At 35.0% G+C, this 25,346-nt stretch overlaps 1 protein-coding gene across 1 annotated transcript; it reads right to left on the bottom strand.

Moving 5' to 3' along the window:
- Positions 1–87: 87 nt before the first annotated feature.
- On the bottom strand, positions 88–24,145 carry LOC109046543 (carboxypeptidase E). Its single transcript, XM_019064303.2, has 9 exons — positions 23,700–24,145; positions 8,596–8,792; positions 5,803–5,970; positions 5,549–5,666; positions 3,211–3,393; positions 2,190–2,329; positions 1,936–2,035; positions 715–833; positions 88–631 (listed from the first exon to the last, which is right to left on the bottom strand). Exons 1-9 carry the CDS (start codon positions 23,938–23,940, stop codon positions 533–535), a joined length of 1,365 nt encoding a protein of 454 aa, XP_018919848.1. The 5' UTR covers positions 23,941–24,145; the 3' UTR covers positions 88–532.
- Positions 24,146–25,346: the final 1,201 nt, after the last annotated feature.

Genomic DNA, 25,346 nt, shown 5'->3' on the forward strand with positions numbered 1-25,346 from the left:
TCTCACAATATCAATGTAAAACACAACATTAAAAAAGAGTAATAGATCGGCCTCCACAATATCGACTTTCTTTGTTATCCGTGATTCTTTTTCTGTCAGTATCTGTGATAACCTTTTCATGCCTGCAGGAAACACAGGCAGATGATACACAATGCTCTAAAATAACACTAACCAGGTTGATCGAAATCGCAAAAACAGTGCAATAGGATCAACTTTACATTAGGGGCACTTCACCAAACCTACATAGCATTTCATTTAGTGGCAATACATGTATTCATCCATATTTACATGGACAACCATACCTGCAAATACTTAGCCCAGCTTTAACACTGGTTGTCTTTGCTAACATGTATGAATGGCTTATGCGCATATGGCTGTTGTAAATATGTTCAAATGCAGTGCCTCTAATGTAAAACAATCAAGATAAACCAAAAAACTGAATTATGTTATTTTAAGTTGATGAGCACACACATACGACAACAATAAATATAGTACACCCATAATGCTTGTGATGGCGTCTGCCTCGTGTAAGTTAGAAGTTGAGTGTCTCTGACATCATCTTCCACCAATCCATGAGCTCCTCCTTCTCTTCCTCCTTCCTCTCTTCCAGCGACTCCAGCTCAAAATCCAGCTGAGAGCGAGAAAAATGAGAGATGTCAGAATAGGGCGTTAGATATAATGAAAAGAAGGAGAGAATAGAGGGTCTGTGTTTACCCGTGTAGCAGGGCTGTGGGGAACAGCTACTTTCTTGACCACAGAGAGGTACCCAGGAGCAGATGCTGACACTTTGTAGTTACCAGGAGCCAACAAGCGCCAGTAATCGCCATCCTTAGCTAATGAAAAAAAATAAGGAGAGTGATTTACGTTTGAAATTTTATTTCAAAAAGTGGAAAATTATGGCCACAAGAGGGCAGACCTACACACTAAGTTTTCAACAGAAACCTAACTGGGTGGTAGAGTAAAAGGTGAATGTTTATGATAAAATACTTCATGAACCAGCTTAATTTGCAGAGATAAGTAGTTTATATATATATATATATATATAAATTTTTAATGATAATAATAATAATAACATTAAAATAATAATTGGGCAGCTAAAATACCACCTATTAGTTGCCATTGACTTCCATAGTAGGAAAAAAATACTATGGAAGTCAATGGCAACCACCAACTGTTTGATTACCAGCAATCTTCAAAATATCTTCTTTTATGTTCAACATAAGAAAGCAACAGGCTTGGAACGACATGAGGGTGAGTAAATGATGACAAAATTTTCCCTTTAAGTGAACTTAAAACAATCCTCACATAAACCCATTATAACAAATGTCATATTTACCTGTGCCCTTCAGCAAGTAGGAACTATATAGAATTTGAATAAAGTTATCAAACACTACATTCTAAATGAAATACAGATCAATCCTTAAAGCTACAAAATTTATTGATTTCCTCTTTTTTTTGTTCTTTGATCAACAGACATCACAGCAGCTGGGTTATTAGGTTTTTTGGCTGCTATTTCTTTAAGACCTGCCGCTGCTGAAAGTGTCGCGGATCAGTCACGCATGCTCATAGTTTCATTTGTGCTTTAATATTAAATGATACAGGCTACAGCGCACACCACCACATTTTTGCACGCAATTGTAGAGCTCAGGCTACAAGCACACTATGCTGAGGTAAAGTGGAGTGTGCGTCTGTAAAGTCTCCCATTTGATGTGGTCTTAAAGCCATTTTGCGTCTAAATAAGTGCAATTTTGTCAAGAAAAAAAGAGACTGAAGCAGCAGTTGTGAGTGGGTTGGCCAACACTTGCTCCACCCATACATTAAATGTTCTAAATATTTTTAACGCCGTTTAACTTGAAAAATTAATCGGGCTAATATTGACAACACTAAAATAATTTTCAAATTGCTTTGTGTGTATGTATGTGCTTGTTTGTGTACCTGTGGTCATATCGTGGTCAATTCCTTCAACAGAAATAGAAGCGTTTGAGATGGGGTTCCCTTGGAGATCACGAACAAATCCCGCCACTCCTCTGTGAACCTGTGAAGGACACGAGGGATCAAAAGGGATAAAACTACCTCCTTCTAATCCTGACTCATGAGTCCGAGCTTTACAGAAGTCAAAACAAATCTCCCTCCCTGTCAGCATTTTCAAACCAAAACTAGGCATTAGAAAGCAAAGGATTCGGCTGTACCTGCTCTATGTAGTTGACCAGCGAGTTGCGGTTCTGGTCCCAATACTGCTTGAGTGTTTCCTCAGGAGGAAACTTATCACAGCTCAGCTCCAGAGTGATCTCAAAACAATTGCTGCTCAGATAGTTGAAGTCCTGCATACCTGACAGAGAGAGAGAGCGAGAGAGAGAGAGAGAGAGAGAGAGAGAGAGAGAGAGAGAGGAAAGATCAAAGGTTTGCAACTGACTTTAAAGGGATAGTTCACCTTCATTTGGTCCCCATTGACTTGCAGTGTTTTTTTCCCCATAGTATGGTAGTCAGTGTGGATCAGCATCTGAAGGTGAACTATCCCTTTAAGTGGCCTTTTCTTTGTATTTTTTAATTTTAATTAACATGCACTACATGGCGAAAGTACTGCATGAGGACACTTGAACATACTGTATACTCATATGAGCTTGTTGCACAATTAATTTCAAAACCATCTGCATTAATCCCCTCCAATGCCGTTAAAACAGCTTCCACTATTCCAGGAAAGCATTCCACTAAATGTTGGAACATGGCTGTGGGGATTTGAAAGAACATCAGTGAGGTCAGGAATTGGTGTTGAGTGAAGCCTGCAATGGCCATTTCAATTTATCCCGAAGATTCTTTCAGGCCCTCCCCGAACTGCTGCCACAAATTTAGAAGCAAACAATTGTCTAGATGTGATTACCAGCTTTAGGCAAATTAATTCCCATGCCTTTTGTTTGTTTGTTTTTTTTAAATCTGGTATTAAACTCATGAGACATATTAAACTGATGAGACATATTATTACATAGCATCATACAGCAAGGTCCAAATTGATGATCAAAAATAATTATTATAATTTAGATTTCATAAAAGTGTATAATAATTAACAATAATTTTGAGAATTTGAAATTAAACATTTAATATTCTGCACTATTTCTAGATCACTGATCAATAAAGAAAAATAAGTGGATTTGACAATATAAACACAATTAATACAATATATTATTAGTGATTTCCTGAAGCTGTGCATTATACCTCCAGGCACACTGTACCAGGCTCCTCCATTAGTGATGCCCTCTTTGAAGCTGGAGTCATCATCATTCTTGCGGCATGGCGGCCGGTTTGGGTCAGACATCACTGGGTTATAGCTGGAGTAGGCCTTAGCCAGAGACTTAAACACCAGATCATCTGGACTAGCACTATATTCATGAGTAGAACCTGATGGACAAACAGAGAGAGAAAAAAAAATAGACAAATAGCCAGTCAAATTGTATGATACGTTTTCCTGGTTTAATTCTGTGAAACTTTGATTGATTGACTGTACTTTGTCCACATTTTTGGTAACATTTTCTGAACCCAACTAGTAAAAAAGGTCTATTAATAGGTCAAATTATGTCGAATGATGCAAATACTATAGGTGTCTATAAGGGTTAGGGTTACTGTGTAATTATATTATATTCTATTGCTATTCAGAAGTTACTTATGTGAACAAACATACAATAAAAAGAAGTAATATTGTGAAATAATTTTATAATTGAAATTAACTGTCTTCTATTTTAATATATATTTAAAAAAAAAAATTATTTGCTTAATTTATTTATTCCTGTGAGGGTAAAGCTGAATATTCATCATCATTACAGCATCTTCAGTGTCAAATGATCCTCAGAAATCATTCTAATATGCTGATTTGGTTCTCAAGGAGCATTTCTCATTATTGTTGAGTTATGCTGCTTAATATTTTTGTGGAAACATTTAGTGATACATTTTTTTCAGAATTCCTTTATTTACACAAAGTTCAAAAGAACAGCATTTATTTGAAATAGAAATCTTTTGTACCAATGTAAATGTAATGTTTATGTTAAATAATAAGTATAAATTTTTTTCAAAACATTTTACTGACCCCAAACAATTATATTATATTATATAATCTGTATTTAACAGTCCCTCCAGGATTTTGCGATCGCTGAATTTATCACAAAATCAAGCAAACGCCGCAATTTTCACAAAAGCTCGCAAATTTTCGTAAATGCCGCAAATTTTCCACAGAATTTGGGCTTAGGCGTGTCCCGTGACGTCATGGCAATGCACATTCAGTCAAAGAAAGGTTGTTTCTCAGTTTCAAAAATGGAATGAACAGCCTTGCTTTCTCATCGTGACCGATTTACAAGAGCTACATTGGATAAACAAACCGAAAGTGGAACGAATCCGCGCTACTAGTTTGGGCTACGCAGCTCAAACCGTTTATCTGCTCGAGCCGGAGCCGCGGGCTGATCTCTCACGCGTAAAGAAATAAGTCAAATTCGCCACAGAATCAACATCTCTGTTAAAGCATTCAAACTCGGTGCAGAATTCTGTTAAAGCTACAGATGTCAGAACAAACGCCACTGATGTGGAAACCAGGAAAAACATTGTTCAATAAACACAAATCTCCACCACCATTCACCATTGATTTAACAGTAAAACTACAGGAACAACTTGTGGCAGAAATGGTCTAATGTTTTCGAGTGTTTCCCAGCACTTCAAAGCTTTAACTATTACCGAATTTGAAAGTTATTTTTAATGTGACGATATTTGGTTATCATAGGTTTCCCCCATGTATAAAACTAAAAGTTTCATAATGTAGGAGAGCAAAAATGTATTAAAAATAAAAAAGACATTAAATTACCACTAGCGGATGGCTGCAGATTAGTACTTATGTATAGGCCATCTCCACTCCCTAATAGGCCTATATATTTTTGTATTCATTAAATTATATTTAGACATTATGAATGACAGTAATAAAAGTACATTTTATCAGATGTAATATATTTATTAAAACTGTAAAATGTCTGCTAAAGGTCTGGGAATCATCTGCTGTGTACTCTGATAAATGTCTCAGAAGCAGTTTTACATGCATTCTAATAAATGTCTATTTGACATCTGACAGAAAACATTTTAGAGACGTACTGCAGATGAGCAAGCACTCCTAAAAATACATCTTGCATACGTAAATGCAGACATTAAATAGACATCTACGAGATGTACATGTGCGATTAGGGTGAGTGCTTTACTGTCAGGTGCTGGTGCCACCTTCTGTAGAACTTAATGGCACTAGTGCTGCTGTCATCAAACATTAGTCTTAAGACCTACAGGGGTTCTCGAAGTCAGAAAAGTCATAACAGTGTTAGAAGAATGTTGTCTGTGGTATATTTTCACTGCAAAACAATAAGAAATGCCGCAAATATCACTGCAAATTTTGAGAAAAGCCGCATCAAAATCAGTCATTTTAGGCTGCAAAAATCAGAAAAAAATTCCACGAAATCCTGGAGGGACTGACTAAAGAATGTATATGAATGTATGTGATTGTTTTTTGTGTATGCATGTGGTTTCTCACCACTGCGTGTCTCATCATATGGGTAATTGGCCACCACGTCTCCTCCATGCAAATTGGCTGATAGGACAAATGGAATGTCCATAATCCAGTGAATGACAGCCTTAGTTTCTGGTGCCAGCTGTAACACACACAGATAAAAAAATGAATTAAAAAAAAAACATTTTACCAGTCTAAAAACTGATGCTTCAAAATGTGTAGCACTACTAATACCATGCTGCGATATTTAACAAATAGTTGATCAAATACTCTCTCACCTTGGTGTTTTCCTCCACAGCTTTCTTCATGTTTTTCAGGAGATGGTTGTTGGCTCCTCCCTCTCTTTCATTCATGTAGACGATGCGATCAAGATCTGGAAAGTTCCGGTTCAGATCAATCCCCTGAGCATTGCTGCGGCCCACAAACCAGTCCTTCATCTCACCAGACTGCACATAAATATTATAATAATGATACCATTAGCAGAATTACCACAATCTTTAAATAGAAGGATTACTACAATATTTAAAAATTGTAGATAATTTTATTATTGTAAATTTTTTTTAATGTTCTTCTTGTCACATTTTTTTAAAGACTTTTTACGAAGGTTTTTTTCATACCAGTAAAGTACATTTTATTTACTTTCAACGTACTTATTTGGTGTGTGTGTGTGTATGTGTGTGTGTGTGTGTTTGAGCTTAACAGCAAAAGTCACTCAGCTATGTCTAATAAACTTGATGACCCCCTAACTTTTCAAAGAAAGTGTATTCATAATTATAATAATTATAATAAATGCTTTAAGACAGATGTTGCAATTTAAAAATGGGGGTTTAATTTTTTTGGCATGGCAGACATAACACAAACAGGTGAAAGCTGAACAGACTCAGCTTAGACTTAGTGGAACCTAAGTTTCAGACTGAGGAGGAAATCACTTTGGTTACTCATCATTTTTCAGACACTACAGGAAATGCCTGAGTCTTGTAAAGTGAGTTTGGGTAAAAGAGGAAGTCTGAATACAACCGTAACTGTTTTAACATACAAATAACACCCATATCACCTACTGTATGATCACAAGACTTTATCCCATCTGTGACCTCTGTAATCCTCTCTATCCTACTGAAATCATTTTATAGTTACATTTTTTGATGTACAGTTCCCATATAATATTTTTATTTGAATCATATTTGCCAGGACAGGACTTTCCATCAACCTCAAAAACAAAGAGAAAAACCCAGAGACAACGCATGTATGCTGTGTGGTCAGGATAGATATTTATCACAGCTGAAGCAGTAAAGCAGTACTGTAAACCACATCCCAGTGAGGTATTTAATAATCTTTTGGTTTCCCCTAAACAAATGTGAAACTAAAAGTCCAGGGACCTTATGTATAAAATGTCAAATGTGTCGTGAAATGTCAAAGCCCACACTTGTGTGAGTACAGACTGCAGAAGGATGTGGTAAACCACAGTAAAGTGTTATGAAATCAGCACCACTGCATTCTGCTAACAAAACTTTATGCTAAAATAAGGTGAACAGTTTTTTTAAATGGAAACCGGGGATTTTTTTTAGTTCAGCGGTCAAAATTTAATTGAAACCTCACTTGTTATTATCTATGATTTTTTTAAATTGTTGTGGGTTCTATATAATACTATTATTAATAAAGTTAATAATTAATATTTTGTTTGCTAGTCAACCCTTTGTGTTTTATGTTTTTTTATTTTTTGTGGGTTTTATATTTTATTTTTATTAATAGATTAAAATTAAACTTATGTGCAAAACTGGAATATCGCATAAAACATTTGCAAATAAAGCACAGTTTCCATCAAGTGAGTCAAAGAGGAAAAAAGTTAATAATTAATATTTTTTTTGCTAGTCAACCTAATAAGAAAACTAGGAGAAGCCACTGAATATAGTCATTTTCATACAGTATATGATAAATTACGTGCAGCTTAAAGTGAGCAGATGAAACACAATAAATGCAGTCATTGCTTTCGGAGGTGGATACCAGCTGTTTGGCAATGCAGATGTTTAAGAAAATGATACAGAAATACTTTGACGACAGACTTTGCTCAGGCATTTCAGAATGACCATAACAACATATAGATGCTGAGAACGAGATCGGTCCGATGCTAGTCAAGTTATCCCATCTCATAGTGCAAAGTCACATGACTTTTTTATGTTGAGATGGAGGAATTTATTCGGTAAATGTGTTTCCATCGTAGTTTATGCACATTTTTTCTTATTAGATAAAAAGTTTATCTTACTCAAGTGTGTATCTTACTCAAATTACTCAAGTTTGCAAAATGAATAGGTTGCTGGAAACATAGCAGGTATGGCAAATAGTAAATAATAAACATTGCAAATAGCAAAAAATCACAACAGTACTATAGTAGGGGTAGGCGATGTACCAGTGGACACAATAAAACGGCAGAAATTTCTCAACCGCTAGTGATTTTTAAACTGTTGTCTCTGTTACACTAACGTAATGTTGCATACGCAGCAAATGAGCTTGTTGCTTAACATTTAACTTGCTGTTTAGCATTCACGAGAGCATTTCAGAGTTCCACTGAAACCCTCCATCTTTCCCAGCTCCACCTGTATAGATCTGCTACTCTTTTTAAGACATCTGCTATGTCTTAAATACTCACAGCAGCGTATCAGCATATGTATTGGCAGAAGCAAGTCCCTGTACTTGCTTTGCAGCAGCAGCAGCCTAGACTAAATACATCATATCCATTACAATGCTAAAATCTTTCAAGAGTTGTCATAATGGAAATATGAGAACACGTGATAAATGGTAAATAGTTTTTTTTTTAAATAACATTTTCTAATTGTATTAAATATTTTAATTTTCACAAACAGTAAATATACTGTGTACATTAATTACAAAATGTTTTAACTTTTCAAATGTTATTTTATGTTTGTGCTTTTGGAAATGTATCTTTACTATGCCTAATTAGGCTTTTTATTTTGCATTTTAAGCCTATTTGGAACAAAGGACACCAAAAACCAAAGATACACCTGCATTCTGTTTAAATTCTTCTTCTTGTGTAAGGTGTGTGTGTGTGTGTTTACCTGTGAGGCTGCTTTCTCGAAGCCATCAGGATTCATGGAGGGCATGATGTGAATGCGTGTGGAGTGGATCAGGTCAATGATGGTGTCGTTGCCCTCCTGGTACTCATTACAGAGATACTGAGCCAGATAAATGAGCAGCTCTCTGCCCACGGCCTCATTACCGTGCATGTTCCCAATGTACTTAAACTCCGGCTCACCTATTACACAAAAACAAACACAGTTAATGACACGACACTGTATGCACATGTGTGTTAAATGAACGGACAAAAATAACAACTAAATGATGCCTTGCCACTTATTTTAAGCATTATCTTTTAAAAAGAGAACTGTACTATTTGAGTTGTATGAATCACATGACAGCATAACCAGTATCTTACCAACCAATCATGCGTAATGTCTTGGACAATTTGTCCATCATTTAGCAATTATTATAGAAAATGTATGATGTATTTTACTATCATGATACTGGGTCAAATAGCAGACGAATAGAATGACTGACACTTTATTAAAAAACTGAACTTAAAACTTTAACTTAAATTTAATGTCTAATAAAAATATTATATTTAATGAAAATTAGATATAAAATAATCATATGTTGGGCTTTTAAAGTACAAAAAAAATCACTACATGAAGTCAACCATTTCAAAATAACAAAATAATCAAACTATCCACACATAATTAAATATTTTCTTATACTTATTACTTTCCACAAGTAGGGTACAATAAGGCCGTAAATGAGAAGTCATTTCTACTAAATATTTTAATAATAAACTCAATATTTTATGAGCTGTTTTATTTTATATTCTATTATTTTACATGAGATGTTAGACTTCCCCTTATTTGTTTACTTAAATGACTTTGGTCTCCCCTTGTTTCTAGAGTGTGCTGGATGATTCTGGTCTAGGTTGTGGATTTACTGAGAATTACTCCTCCGAGAACACCTAGTCAGATGTCAAGATCAACACACTCACATAGAGACAGACAGACAGATAATGCTAGATTGACTGAACAGATGGAGTAGTAAAATTAGAAAGCATACCAGACATTTCAGATGTTTCCAGACACACGTGTCCATACATGTTTAAAGACAAGTGAATCCGAATAATATATAAAAGACATATTCATTTGAATAGAATCAATGGATTCCTATGGACCCATTCACAAAAATTCATTTATCCTTTTTATTTATATACTTATTTTTGAGTTTTTCTTAAATGGGCATATACATATAAAACATAAAACATACAGGGCAGAGGTGTATTCCTGCAACAGTGTTTTTGCAAATACAGAACTCAAATCTGTGGTAATCAAATGAATCAAACTTCCCCACACACATTACACCTTTCAAAGCTGTTGTGGTGCCGATACTCATATTTTATATTATTTTAGCTGATGAAACATATTATTATACAAGTTGTTTTGCATATTGTTTCATATAAAATGTAAGTATTACAAATATTACTTGAAAAAATGGTCTTGTATGATGCTATCTTGGCATTTAAGAATGTGGGTTTAGTAATTAGTTTAGACTACATGTACACTTCTGTTCAAAAGTTTGGATTTTTTAAAATACATTTTAAAGTTGTTGTTTTTTTAAGTAAAAAAAAGGTAATTGCGACTTTTAATCTCACAATTCTGACGTTTTTCTAGCAATTACGAGTTCATATCTCTCAATTCAGAGTTTTTTCTCCCAATTGCATGATACAAATTTACAAGTTTTATACAAATTATAATTCTGAGAAATTAAAGTCAGAAAAACAAAGTCAGTATTGTGGGATATAAACTGGCAATTCTGACTTCATTTCTCAGAATTGCCAGTTTATATCTTACAATTCTGAGAAAAAAGTCAGAATTGCAAGTTGGTATCAGATAACTGTGAGATAAAAAGTTGCAAAAAGTTACCCTTTTTATTTTTTATTCATTGGCAGAAACAGGCTTCCATAATAGTCTGCTGACATTTCAGCTTAAAATGAAATCTAAACATATATTAAAATAAAAACAGTATACACAAACTTTAAGCATAAAAGGTGTATTTCGAAAACATTAATACAATCTTATTAGCCCCACACTTGTGAATGGTTATATATGGTAAAATATATGTGCATTTACAAAAAAACACAATTATATATCAACTGCTGCAAACACTAAACCCAGTGCAAACATGGGCTCAGGTAATATCCTTAGAACTTCCAGAATCCTCTCTGCTTTCACACAACAAAGCCCTGACCCACTTAAACCCTCCCCAACAACCCCATGCTCAAACATGAGCACTAACATATGCAAACACACTTCATCCCTCAGGTAACATGCACAAATCATCAGAGGCCAGGCAAGGACACTGCACGTTTTTCTTTGTTAATATCAGAAACATTCTGAGAACTCTTCCTGCTGATAAGCAAACCTTTTATTGTAATGTAGAGCTTACACATATACACAACACACAAACAATGTTTACCTGCCATTGCGCAGTAAACATTATATAATATTTAAGCACCTTATACTGTATAGGACATGGGCTCTAAAATAGATGTTTACATTGGACAGACCTGTTTAGAAAAGCCAACACACTAGTTAAGCAAGAACACAAAGGCATACAGTACTGAATGCACATTTATTTGCCATGCACACAGATTGGAAGCAGATGGAAGAGCTGTTTTCCTTGCAGGCTCTGGCCTTTTTTAGCCATCTATTTCACTGCCTACCCTGAACATCTAAATATTCTACATCTCGCAATTAAAGAGCAGCATGTGCAGAATATCCACAGTGTGTGTGTGTGTGTGTTCAAGCTCCTAAATAAGGACGTGTGTCCCTGTCACATTTACAACCAGACTTTGAAGCTCCAATTACTTTAAAATTAAATTACTGCCAAACTCTTTTGCAGATGTTAACGTCAAAGCAAAGTATTCCCAGACCTGTCCATAGAAAATGTGGGTCTAAATGTCTAATGTGTGCATGAGTGTGTAGAGAAAAAGTGTGTGAGAAAGTGAGAGACTGAAAGTAAAGGTGTTTTCTGATTTGATTTTTTTAACATATGACAAGATGTGCTGTATAGAATTTTAATATAATGTTTTTAATTTATATATATATATATATATGTCAGCTGATGATAAGCAACACAATCATGCAATAAATATGGTTTCAACTGCACTTCACAGTGAAGATAAAATCTACTTTAAAGACCAAATCTATGAGCTAATACTTGGAATTTGTCAATCGGGTTCACGTTTAATCAACAACCTAAAGATAAATACATCAACTTTTTTGTATTTTTTTTTTTGTCTAAATTTGCTTTTGTTTGTTTGTTTAGTTATGAGTCATATTTTGCCACAATTTGTACTGTGATGAAATACATGACATTAACTAATTAAAACAATCTGATATACAGAACATTTTTTATCGTTTTATTTCTGCAGTAAATATAAATGTGAAATCATTTATCAAATGAGATTACAACAAAATAAATATAATATCCATTATAAATATTAAAATAAAATAATAATGTTCACAACATTATAGTTATGAATAGTTCAATTGTTTTTGAAATTTCTCTTTTGTTAAATAAGAGCATCAGCTAAATGTTTTAAATGTAAATAATACAGCCTATAGAGAGAGAGAGAGACAGAGACTACAATATCAATATCTATAAAAATGTCAGTCAAACTGATAATCAATCATCTTCACTATTTTACATAAATGTAATACACTGGATATTATAACAGTGAATTCCATAAGTGATACTGTGAATTTTGAATTTTCAGTGTCAAACTGTTTTTGAGAAATGAAAGCTTTAACACCCCTAGTCCCAAAATGAAATAATTAATGCATCAGGTGGGCAAAGGATGAACTCAAAAAGTGTGAAATCCCACACAGACTGTAAGGAACAAACTTCCCCTTTATTATGAAACACAGTTTTATATGTTTGTCTTATCCAAATAAAGCAAAGCTGTTTTGATAGCAGTAATGAGGAAATCATCTGCTGTACAGATGAAGTGAGGTGCAGGCAGGGAAGGGAGAAAGCTGCTACTCTATCAGTGAAACAGACAAACAAAAAGCCTAAAATTACACATTTCAAAGCCATACAGTCTACATCACTTCTCTCTCTAAACATATTCTTAAACATCAACACCATCTCTCACACACTCATCTCATCTCGGTGTTAAATGTGGTATCAGATATCTGCATTTACCAAAGGTTTGGTAAACATGCAAGTATATCATACTTGCAAGTATGTGCCTCAAATATTTTTTTTTAATAAATATTAAATATCACAGACCAACTTGTAAACATACTATAAATCCTTCAGCAAGCCAATGTATGTTGTATATTGGGTCTTACAATCAAATAAATTAGAGGCCGACCGATATATCGTTTTGCCGATATTATGGGCCTATATGAGCCTGTCACCGATATATCGGTATCAACAAATATGCCGTTGATATGATTTTTTGTTTTTACAGAACATATAATGCAGATAAAATGCTTGAAATGGTGTAATTACTTAGTTTGTCCAGCAGAGCGCGCTCCATTGTTTGCTACTGGCGACCTGGATGAAACACTTTAAAGCTAAAGTTTTAAAGTCTATGGAAAACCATTGAAACTTGGAATGGCCATATCTACGTAACAGGGAACATACACGTTACATTCAAATGCATTAAAGTGCGCGAGACGTGAATTTATATTGTATTTATTTACAGAGGTATGTTTTGTTTTGGATAAGATGGTAGGTCATGCCGATAATCGGTCGACCCCTACAAATTCATGAATGAATGTTTCGAAGTGAAATAAACTTAAGAAAATAATAAATAAACAATAATAATAATAAAAAAAATAATACATTAAATAAATAAACTTCAACGGAATAAAGCTGAATGGAATTGAATTGAATTAAAGTTGAATAAACTTCAACTTTACTGTTCAGTGTACTGATGTCAGACCCATTTTGGATAATAAAGTTTATTGTTAAATTGTTAAATGCCCTGCCTCCATTACTCTGTCACATCATTATAAGTATTTGATCACCACATGTGTTTATGTATATATATTCTGTTTATGTATATACTGTATTCTATATATAGTACCAGTCAAATGTTAGGACACACAAATGGGAAAGTGTCCAAACTTTTGACTGGAATTGTTATATAATATACACAAAGAATATAGGCCGATGTATCGATATCTGCCTTTTTTTTTTTTTTTTACTTTTTACTTTTACCTAATATCGGTATCAGTATCGGCCCCAAAAAACCCATATCGGTCGGGCTCTAAAATAAATATATACATTAGGACTGTTGATAAATACAGTAAATAACAATTAATCTCATGAATTGATGGAGTTAATTTCCGATTTTGCAAGATTTAGTATATTATGCTACATTTATTTGATCAAAAATACAATAACAACTGTAATACTGTGAAGTATTATTATAAAAATAAATACAATTAAAATAACTGTTTTCGATTTTTATATAGGCCTATTTATATACTTCAGAAATCTTTTTAAAATGCCGATTTGGTGACAGTTGTGCAAACTGTGATACTTTTTTCAGGATTTTCTGATGATTAGAAAGTTCAAAATAACAGCCTTTATTTGAAATAGAGATCTTAAATTATAAATGTCTTTAGCAGTAAAGACATTTTTAATTTAAGATTTCTATTTTACCAATTTAATGCATCCTTGCTGACTAAAAGTATTCATTTGCATTATGTGCATTTAATGCACGCAGAAACACAATAATATGTAATAAAGATGTTTTATTGACGCCACAGCAGTGAGCAGGTGTTCTTCACTTTAATATTGATAGATCCGCCTGTGTTTTTTAAATGATATTTAATATTTATGCAGTTACAGAGTAGTTCCAGGCTTCTAATCTTAACTGGCCAAGTGTCGCACAAAATGTGAACACTGCAGAACGGAGGCGTAATGAGGAATGCATGGGTTTTTGAAATTCTGAATCAGCTTAGGTTCCTTTTAAACTTGGAGGAAAAATATCCAAACTTGTCAAATTTAGTAATTTAATAAAGACGTGTTTAACAGCTGGTTTTCTGCAAAATTGTGTCAATTCCAAAGGAAAGGAAGGACTGACAAAATGTTTTTCTTATGAAAAACAAATCACATGTAGCACATTTGCATTACGTTTACTGGAGCAGACTGCCCTTTCACAATCTCTCTTGCTGTGTTTTAGCCAGAGCGACACACACTGAGAGAACAGTGAGCCCAAAGATGAAAAATGCAGAGCCTTAGAGAGCAGAAACTGCTGTCTCATCTTCATGAGAGGAAAAGGAGGAGGAAGGGAGAAAGGGATTTTATTCTAATCTTTCTGATCCTCATATGACCAGATGATGACAAAACCTCACAACATCAAAGACTCTCTTCCTCTCTAAAACCTTGAATATAAAAATGGCAACCTCAGATATAAAAAGTATTTATTTATATTTATTTCATTATATTGAATCATTCAGCATTAGGTTTGATTCTGTTCTTTCTTATATCCTTTCCTTTCTACTAAACCCATCCATCCATGAATCCATCAGTTCAATCAGTCAGGAAATGTGTGCTTATGACGCAAGTCTATAACCTCTTAAAGACATACACAAACAGTACCATTAACGTCAAAGAAACGCTAGTTTCCACGGCTATGTTGACCAAAGGAGACCATTAATTCAAAATAATTGATTCAGCACCCTTCTTCAGTGGAAACACACACATATTTCACAAATGGTCAGGCCATGTATGACGTAAGACGCATCTTAACAACACATCTGACCACAGAGATGATGGTTATTTGGGGGAGATAAAAATGATTTAAAGAAAAGGTTTGATCTATGCAGAATGCTGTACACTGTTCAAAGACTCAACTATATTCCTGTCTAAAATAACTAATAATCTCCTAGAACAGATGATGTGATCTATAAAAGAGGGAGAGAGAGATGAAAACAGATGTGGAATCCCTCTAGCATGTATTATTAATGAACTTTGGCTCACTGGAAGATACCACTTTCTTCACACCCCTTGTGCAAAAAACCACAAAGAGACAGAGAGCTTCAGTTTCTTCAGACATGCTCTTATTTTTCTGTACAAAAAATGTACAATACAGTGGAAAATAGAATTATACAACACTTTCCATGAATAGAGCTTGACATTCTTCTTTTTTAAAACAAATGGCCAGTGAAAAGAGGTTCTTAACCTTTCAGAAAATGGTGATTATTAACCTTAGGAGGTCAAACTGTTCTATTCATATTTTCCAATAGACCAATTTAGAGTAGACGTCATAGTTACGTCACTTGCAGCTGTGCGCACATTGTGGTGGCAGAAAAACACTGATAAAAAGTGGAAGAAAACGAGTAAAATTCATGAAATAAGAAAAAAAAATGATCCATCAGAATCGGAATGCAAATCATTTTTATACAATATTGTCATCAAAGACACCATTTGAAACTAAAAGCTAGGGCTGGTCCGAATATCATTTTTTGAGCTTCGAAGCTTTGGTAGTAATCAACACCGAATATTCAAAGCTTTGGAGGGAGGGCGCTGAACTTATTTTTCTCTCTAACACATCTCTGTGTGTTTGTCTGTTTGCGTTTTTATTATGCCGAGAACTGTTCATCCATTCGACTTCACGAGTGGCAGGTGTGTTGCTGCGGACCAAAGGGAGTGCAGTGTCGTTTTTTTTTACGAGTGGCAGGTGTGTTGCTGCGGACATGAATAAACTTTTTATAAACTACAGAACAGCGTGAGCCGAAAGTCACGTGGGCAGCCCGAGAACGGACACTGCACTAGTGATACAAAACACACAGGTCTGTTAAGAGCAATACTTTTAATATAGTCAAATTATTATTAGGATGGCCTACTGTACGTTTTTTTTTTTTTTTTTTATGACTGCCGTATATGCAAGTATTTTCCAAGCAAATTAAGTGCACGTTTTTATCATGTGTAAAATTACTGATCAACATGGCGGATAAAAGCAGCTCGTTTTTTTTTTTTTTTTTTACTCCAACAATTTACTATAGGTGTACTAACAGATTTTTCAAACTTGATGTGCTGTTGTGGTAGGCCAGTTTCAAATCACACATTTGGCACACTGCCTTTGTCTTGTTCTCACTCAATTTAAAGTGCTCCCACACAGTTGTGGTCTTGGCATTTTTGTCTTCTCTTCCATATGAAATGAATCATGACGTTCACTCATGGGCAATTCATATTCAAGGGCGAATGAGAACCACTTCACGAGGGATGCCAGGTGTTCGGGAATTTTTTTTTTGTTTTTTTTAATTTAATATTCAAATCTCGAAATTGAAAATCGAATGTCAACCCACCGATAATCGAATATTCTGGTCCAGCCCTACTAAATGCAGATGTTTAAATGGACAGACTATAGATGAAACCTGCTATGATTAAAGTAGGAATTTGATTTAAACAATAGGTTTAGATAATATTTACATATGCAGACCCATTGTATTAGCCCTGCAGTTACAGCATGAAATACTATTTAAAACTATAACATTTTACATAATATTTACTGATTTCATCTCACAATTCTGACTTTTTTTTCTCGCAAATGCAAGTTTAGATTTCTTAGTTTGGACTGCATAACTCGATTTAACTCACCAACTGCGAGTTTGTCAGTTCTGAGGATAAAAGCCAGAAGTGTGGGCTATAAACTCATTATTCTGAATCGAGGGGAAAAGAGAGAATGGCGAGTTGATTATTATTATAAGAATTGTGAGATATAATCTCGGAATTGCAAGAAAAGTCCGAATTTTGAAATATAAACTCAAAATAACCTTTATTATTCTTTTATTCCATGGCTTCCATAGACAGCTACTGTAAAACTATAATTTTCTGTCACCAAATAGGCTCTCTGCCCACAAAAAAGTCATCAAATTTAAAGGGACAGTTCATCAAAAATGAGAATTCTGTCATCACTCAAGTCACAAGAGTGAATAAATGATGACAAAATGTTTATTTGGGAGTGAATAATCTGTTTAAATATTTACATTAATTTAAATGAAATGAAATTAATTACATTATATTTTTATATACCAGAATATGCACCACAGGGTTGCAAATTTAGCCTGGATTTAGCTACCACTTAGGGTCTAGAGAATTTGATTACATTTTCATGTCTCGGGACCCGCTGCTCTGCACATTTTGAATGTTTCTGAATCTGACACACTCAGTTCAGTTCATGGATCTCTCTCCTAATGAGCTGATGATCTGAATCAGGTGCGATAAATAAGGGAGACAAACAAAATGTGCAGAGCAGCGGGTCCCGAGGCCTGGAGTTGAGAACCACAGGGTTGCAAATTTAGCCTGGATTTAGCTACCACTTAGGGTCTAGAGATCTTAGTACCCATTTTGGTTTATAGTTAATTATGAACTTAAAATTAATATAACTTGAGCACATGAGAAACTTCATATGGGAAAATGCATGCAGTATTAGGGTTGTACAAAAAATGTGGAACAAAGCAAAATATGACATTTTGGACATTTATTTAGTTAATACTAATTAATAAAATCACTTTTTACAACAATGAATGCTATTTGGAATGTTGGATGGAATACCAAAGTGTATTTGTGGAAAGTGCAAAGTGAAAATATGCATATGCTATATTAATATCAATATACTGTACAACACACTTGATCAGTTCGAAAAGCTTAAGACAACACTTTGAAAGGAAGCAGTAAAAAGGCCAGATCTTATCATATGTGTGAATGTGTGTATCTGATATACAGTAGGTGCTGTCACATGCTCACTCATCAGAGCACCAGATGGCCTGTTTCTGAGTGCGTCCCAGTCCCTGTGGCAGACGGCATTGCACGCTAATTCTTCCTCATCTGACTGAGTACAGGGAAGCGCATGGCTCATGGTGCTAAGCTGATCTGTCTCCAGGGCAACTGCTATTTCTGCCCAGCCGTAACACTCTACACTAGCAGCACCCGACCGACGACGGGGCCTCTCTTTGATATCCCGCTCTCTCTTTCGTACACTGTACACTGCTGCTGAGGTGCAGCTGGTTGCCCATAGCTAGAGGGTGTGGGTGGTGCTGGAAACTCATCTGGTAGCAATAAAAGCCTTAATGCAATGAGTCATATCTACGCAAACACACATACTGAGTGCCAACCATACTATTTAAGGAACAGGGGCCCTACCTTTAGGATAGCAGCTCTTCGTCTTACTACTCTCACTTGTACACACGGAACTCACCACAACACAAGACTTTGAATGAGTTTTGCTTAATCAACACTTGAACTTAAAGGGATAGTTCACCCAAAAATGAAAATTTTATGTTTATCTGCTTACCCCCAGGGCATCCAAGATGTAGATGACTTTGTTTCTTCAGTAGAACACAAATGAAGATTTTTAACACAAACCGTTGCAGTCTGTCAGTCTTAAAATAAAAGTAGATCGGAATCACGGCTAAACCATACAATAAAACTAAAAAAAAGTAAAAACATACACATCAAAACCAAATTAAAACCTGCGGCTCGTGATGATACATTGATGTGTGAAGACACAAAATGATTGGTTTGTTTTTTTTACCTCTGATTCACGCAATGTCTGAACTGTTAGAACTCTCCTGTGTGCGTTCTCAGCAGCAGGCAGAGTTTGGGGTTCAATTTGGTTTTGTTTGTGTATGTTTTTTATGTTTTATTTTTATTTTTTATGTTGTAGCCACGATTCCATCCACTTCCATTATAAGACTGAAAGACTGCAACGGTTTGTGTTACAAATCTTCGTTTGTGTTCTCCTGAAGAAAACAAAGTCACCTACATCTTGGATGCCCTGGGAGTAAGCAGATAAACATCAAATTTTAATTTTTGGGTGAACTATCCCTTTAATGTGTCAATAATAGAAATCCAATGCATGACTTTAGCATCAAAATAAATGAGATATTCTGTGTCATTTTATAATATATGTTCAGGTACTGCAGCTGCAGTGAGCTCTAATAGCTAAACTGGCATTCATTAGATATGATCAATCAATAATACACAATTTTACAGCATTTGTTAATCCGTTATTATTTTTAATTGTCAATTAACTATAATTGATGAAACACATATTCTTAAAATTTGTATTACTATTATTTAAATAAATTATTTATTCATTTACAGTGTAGGGAAGTTACTTTGGAAATGTTATAGGTTTCAGATTACAAGTTACTCTATTTAAAATGTAGAAAGTAGTGTAACTATTTATATTACTTTATTGAGGTAATGTAACTGATTACATTTGATTACTTTTCAGTTACTTTTCTAAATTTCTAATGTTTTCAAGTGGTAATCATTTTAAAACATTTAAAGCAGACAATTATTTAAAGCAATAAGTGAACTGAAAGCATAGCCACCACAAAATCAGAACCACTTTTTACTTTGATATCATTCTGAGGTTAAATACTGATTTGCAACAAGATATAGTTTAATAGCTATGATACTGTTTTTGAAATCAAATCTTTGGATAACTATTATATGAAACACTGGCATCCAACGATGCCTTTGAAAAAACAGTTAATCTTAAAAAATAAAGCATATACATAAACCCAAACAGAAAATAAAACAATTATCAAATAAGCATGAGTCCTATTCTGTATCCTAAACTAGTGAAACATTGGTGTCTCATATTTTAGAGCAACTAGCTACTTCCCAACACTGTTAATTTATTATTCTGTTATTGTTATTGAGCTTATTTATTCATTAATTTATACAATTTGAAATGTGAATGATATATTAGTATATACTATAGAATTTAAAGGGGTCATATGATGTTGATAAAAAGAACATTATTTTGTGTATTTGGTGTAATGCAATGTGTTTATGCAGTTTAAGGTTCAAAAAACATTATTTTCCACATAATTTAAATTATTGTTTCTCCTCTATGCCCCGCCTTTCTGAAATGCATCAATTTTTACAAAGCTCATCGTTCTGAAAAAGTGAGGTGTGCTCTGATTGGCCAGCTATCCAGTGTGTTGTGATTGGCCGAATGCCTCAAGCATGTGATGGAAATGTTACGCCCCTGAACATACTATGCTGTCTCCCAGGCCAGCAGCATGAGACTCAGTCCAGCTGCTCTGCTCGTGCACATCCCATCATCGGTTCTCTTTTAGCAGTATAGTAAATGTACTGTTAGGAGTAACTGAATAACTCGGGATATTAGTTTATTTCCACCACAACATGGCAGCGGCAACAGAGAGAATCAAATTACTCCCTTCTTTCTTTGCGTGAACATTTGGGCGGCGTTATGCAAATCATCCAACAAACTGATGTAGAGATGTGGGGTCGTGTTAGAACAAGCCGTTTTGGCGGGGGGGGGGAATTCAAATCGCATCATATGACCCCTTTAAAATGAACCTATAGATTAATAAATGCTTTATCGTTCATTATTGTTAGCTCATGATATCTAATGTATTAACTAATTTTAATTAATAACTTAATTCTAATCGAAAGAAATTCAGGTTACACTTTATTTTAAAGTATCCTTGTTACATTGTAATACATTTAAGTACCAAGTAATATGAATTAACTACATGTACTCACTGTATGGTTAGGGTTAGGTTTAGGGTTACTTGCATGTAATTATGCATAATTAAGTGTTACTATATAATAGTAAGTACATGTAACAGGGACACCTTTAAATAAAGTGTTACCGAAATTTAATTATAGGGTTAAGATAGGTGCTTGGTTTATCTAAGTTAAATGATCTCTGAGGAAACTGATGATACAACAGCCATTGTCACACAGACATTGTATATAAAGGCCTGTATAAACAAACAAAAAAAGTGTTTAATTGACAGAGATAAGATGAAAGCATAATATCATACCTCGAATTGAGTTACAGACATCGTGTTCTGAATTCAGAATAGAAATTATCAAAAATGAACACTCATAAATAATTGATGCATGTCTATGTAGGTTTAAGTATGAGGTGTTCAGCGATTAGCTTAATCCATCAGCCTAATTCCAGACTGTAAATGGAGTACAATCCAAAATCTAAATAGAGCACACTAAATGAACTAATTAGCACACAGCTTCAGATCAAGGATTTAAAACCATAGTAGCCTACATCAGCCTACACAACACAAACTAAATGATAGTATGAATATTACTTTCATGTTTAAGCCTATATTACTCAAACCTTAAAGGGGTGGTTGACTGTTTTTTTTCTAGGCTTGATTGTGTTTATGGGGTGCAGTCTAACATATGTTCATGCTTTGTTTTTAGTGTGTTGTGATTCACTAAACCGCCTCTAGATCGCGTCTGAACATCCCGCCCCTCAAGCTCAGAATGTTGGTTGTATTGTAAACAATGACGTCCCCTATACTGCTTATCAATCTGAGTCCAATTGAGATGCAGAGAATATTAATGAAGAGGATCGCGCAGAACCTGTGCAAGCACGGCTCTTAATGGTATGTTTGTTTGTTGTTGTCTCATACTTTTAGATACGCTGTTGTTTGTAAATACTACTGCTTCTGTTATGTTTTAATATACGGTTTTATTCTGATTAAAGCAACCGTACGCGTGTCCATGTATAATACTTCTCATTGCTATGTGAAAATAAGTGTATAAATGGAACAGTTTGTTGGAGCTGATCTGACGATCTGAATGAGAGAGAGAGAGAGAGAGAGAGAGAGAGAGAGAGAGAGAGAGAGAGAGAGAGAGAGAGAGAGAGAGAGAGAGAGAGAGAGAGAGAGATGCAGAGAGGGGGGGAGAGAGGGACAGGACTGAGAACCGCTGCTTTAGACCATTGGTTTTGAAACTTGTGAAACCATTAGAATCGTTAGAAGACAGAATCACAATTCATATATGAACTGATTTTTGCGTGCACCCCTAGTTTTCTCTTCCTCTTCTCTAAAGCAGCACAACATGGCCTCGCCCCCTTTGTATCTGGGTTTGTGAGGTAACGGACCTGGGAAGAAGCTCGTTGTAGTTTTGAGGCATTAAACTGCCAGAATTTTAAAAGACATTATCACTGTTTGCATTGAACTTTCAGCGCTGCAACTTTGCAGATATTGTTTATGCTCAAACTGCAACATTACACACTTACTAATGTTAAAAAAGTGAAATCGCAATCATCCACCCATTTAATTATTTTGTTATAGTGGCATAGTAATGATGTTCTTGTTGTGAGTAGTGATGATGTTGTTTTTATTACAAGGCTCTTTGTAATTCTTCAGCAATCAGTCATGAATAATGACAGCTGTCCAGGGAAATAGTATAACTGGCCCTCGTTTAGGCAACGAAGGCTCCTTCATTCATTGCAGTACTCTTCTATGGAGCCCCGCACATGACATGCAAGAAAAAACAGATAAATCGTGCACACGATTACTATTTCGTTCCCTCGATTTGCTAAATCGTGCACACAATTTACTAATTCTTTCTCTCGATTTATAAATCGTGTGCACGATTTAGCATACTATTTTTTTCCTGCATTCCATGTGCGGGGATCCGTAATTTGGCAAGAAGCACTGCAATAAGCCTTGCAATTGAGTCTCTTAATTGATCGGCAATTATATATTAATTCTGCAACCCTCGCAAAATGGCGCACTCCGTGAGCGCGCAGACACACCAAAGTGCACCTGCACATCACAGAGAGCAGAGATGATTCATGAAACACTTGCAAAATGATTAAATGAATTAGTATACACCATTGTGACCATGCAGAGTAGTGTTTAAGGTTTAAGGCAAAGCCTGCTCAATTTCAATAGGCCTATTTGAGACCGGTTTGCTTCATCGCAAATTTTGATGTTGAAATCATGAATTTCAAAAGCCATTCAGTAATGTCTCCATGAGAGCAGAGGCTGTTTTCGCCTCGTTTATGAACCCATCACATCGCTCACTGTTGTCAGCAAAGTGGATAAAACGTGAAATAAATACAAAAAAATGGCAATATGACAAAGGTGGTTATTTCACTGGAAGGGCGACTGTAATTGGAGAACCCCCTTTATTGATTTGTTATCGATTAATGGCCTAATGTAATTTCTTGTAGAACGGATAAACATGGCACACGGAGGAAAATGCTTGCTTACACTGCTCTGTGGAGCTTCATTAGTTATTGCTATGCTGCTCTGTGGAACTGTATTATAATCTGTCAGGGTTAATGCTCATCTCTCACCAGGCTCGTGGATCCCGGGGTTGTCGCTCATCTCCAGCACGAGCAGCTCTCGGCCCTCGTAACTCTCGCCCACAGTGTAGATGCGGGTGATGGAGGGGCACTGGAGCCAAACGGACACCAGCGCTTTCCGCATCTCCTCATATCGGTGGTACTCAAATGAGACTGCTCCTTGCCCCGCAGCATCCCCGCCTGAGGCCAGGGCCAGCATCAGCAGAGCCCCGCAAAACACCGCCGCCGTCATCGCTCCCGTCTTGTCTCTTTTACACTGGCGTCTGTCTGTCTCTCGTTTTCTTTCCTGTGTGTTTGTCTCTCTGGTTTTCTGTGTCGTGTCCTGTATGAACCTCAGAACTGATGCGTGGGCGCGAGTCCTGACTACCTGTTTAGCCGCGGGGACGCGCGTAAAATCGCGGACGTGCAGCGCGAAGATTACACACGCGGAATTGGTGGACGCGCACGGTGCTACCCCTGCAGGGGCGTGGCTTATGTAAAGACGAACGAATTTACAGTGTTGTGTGAAGGTATCCGATAGTCAGATTTAAATAAATGATACTCTTATGGATACTGATTTAGGTAAAGCTGAAGTAGCTCAGTTTAAATATTCTCAAGTAAAAGTATTATTGTAGCTGAGTGGTGGGTTGATGAGACTGCGATATGTGAACATGAACAATCATTACAAGGATTGCTCACCTGAAAATGAAAAACTGTTATCATTTAATTTAAGTCAATAAAAATCTGTATGAATTTCTTCTTTTGCACATGAATTAATCTTGGGGTTAATTTGGGTTATTATGAACTATTTATAAATATCATTTTGCTCAGTGTTAGATAACGTTGGTTCTTAATGATGCTACATCACTTTATTTTATTAATTTTTATATTTAAAAATTAATCATACAATAATAATATCTGACAAATATGCCAAATTTGTCTGTCCATAGTCATAAACTCCCAATTTAGTAATAGCCTACTGTCATTATTTGTAAATATTATGTTGAAATGTTGTACTTTAAGTGCCCTTTATTAATGTAAAATTCATTGTTTACATGAGGAAGTAGAAGTATAATATCATTACTAGAGAAAATGAGTTGTAATAACCAGCTAAACTTTGCATTAGAATCATGGGCTATGAAAAAATCAACTATTACATCATGATTATATTTCAAGTTATCATTATAGATATTTGACATCACAGAAAGATACAAAACAAAGAAATATATACTAAAATAAACATAAGCTGCAACTATATACATATATACATATATATATATATATATATATATATACACATATATATATATATATATATATATATATATATATATATATATATATATATATATATATATATATATATACATACATACACACACACACACACACACACATATAATGATGAAATATTGTTTAATACACCTCACATAAAAGTACTGCGACAGTAGCATAGCACAGTAGTGTATCATATTTGGAAATCATATAGCATAAGCCAGGAAACCATGTAACAAGTGCTCATGAAGAAACACTCTGTATTTATAGCCAATCCCAGTGATGACATTCTGAAAAGTGTATCATTCTAAATATCTAAATAATCTAAAAATAAATAAATGAATAAAAATAAAAATATCTTCACGTTTTTCCAGTTTTGGATGT

This window comes from Cyprinus carpio, chromosome B1 (genome assembly GCF_018340385.1).
Source record: "Cyprinus carpio isolate SPL01 chromosome B1, ASM1834038v1, whole genome shotgun sequence".
Classification (NCBI taxonomy): domain Eukaryota; kingdom Metazoa; phylum Chordata; class Actinopteri; order Cypriniformes; family Cyprinidae; genus Cyprinus; species Cyprinus carpio.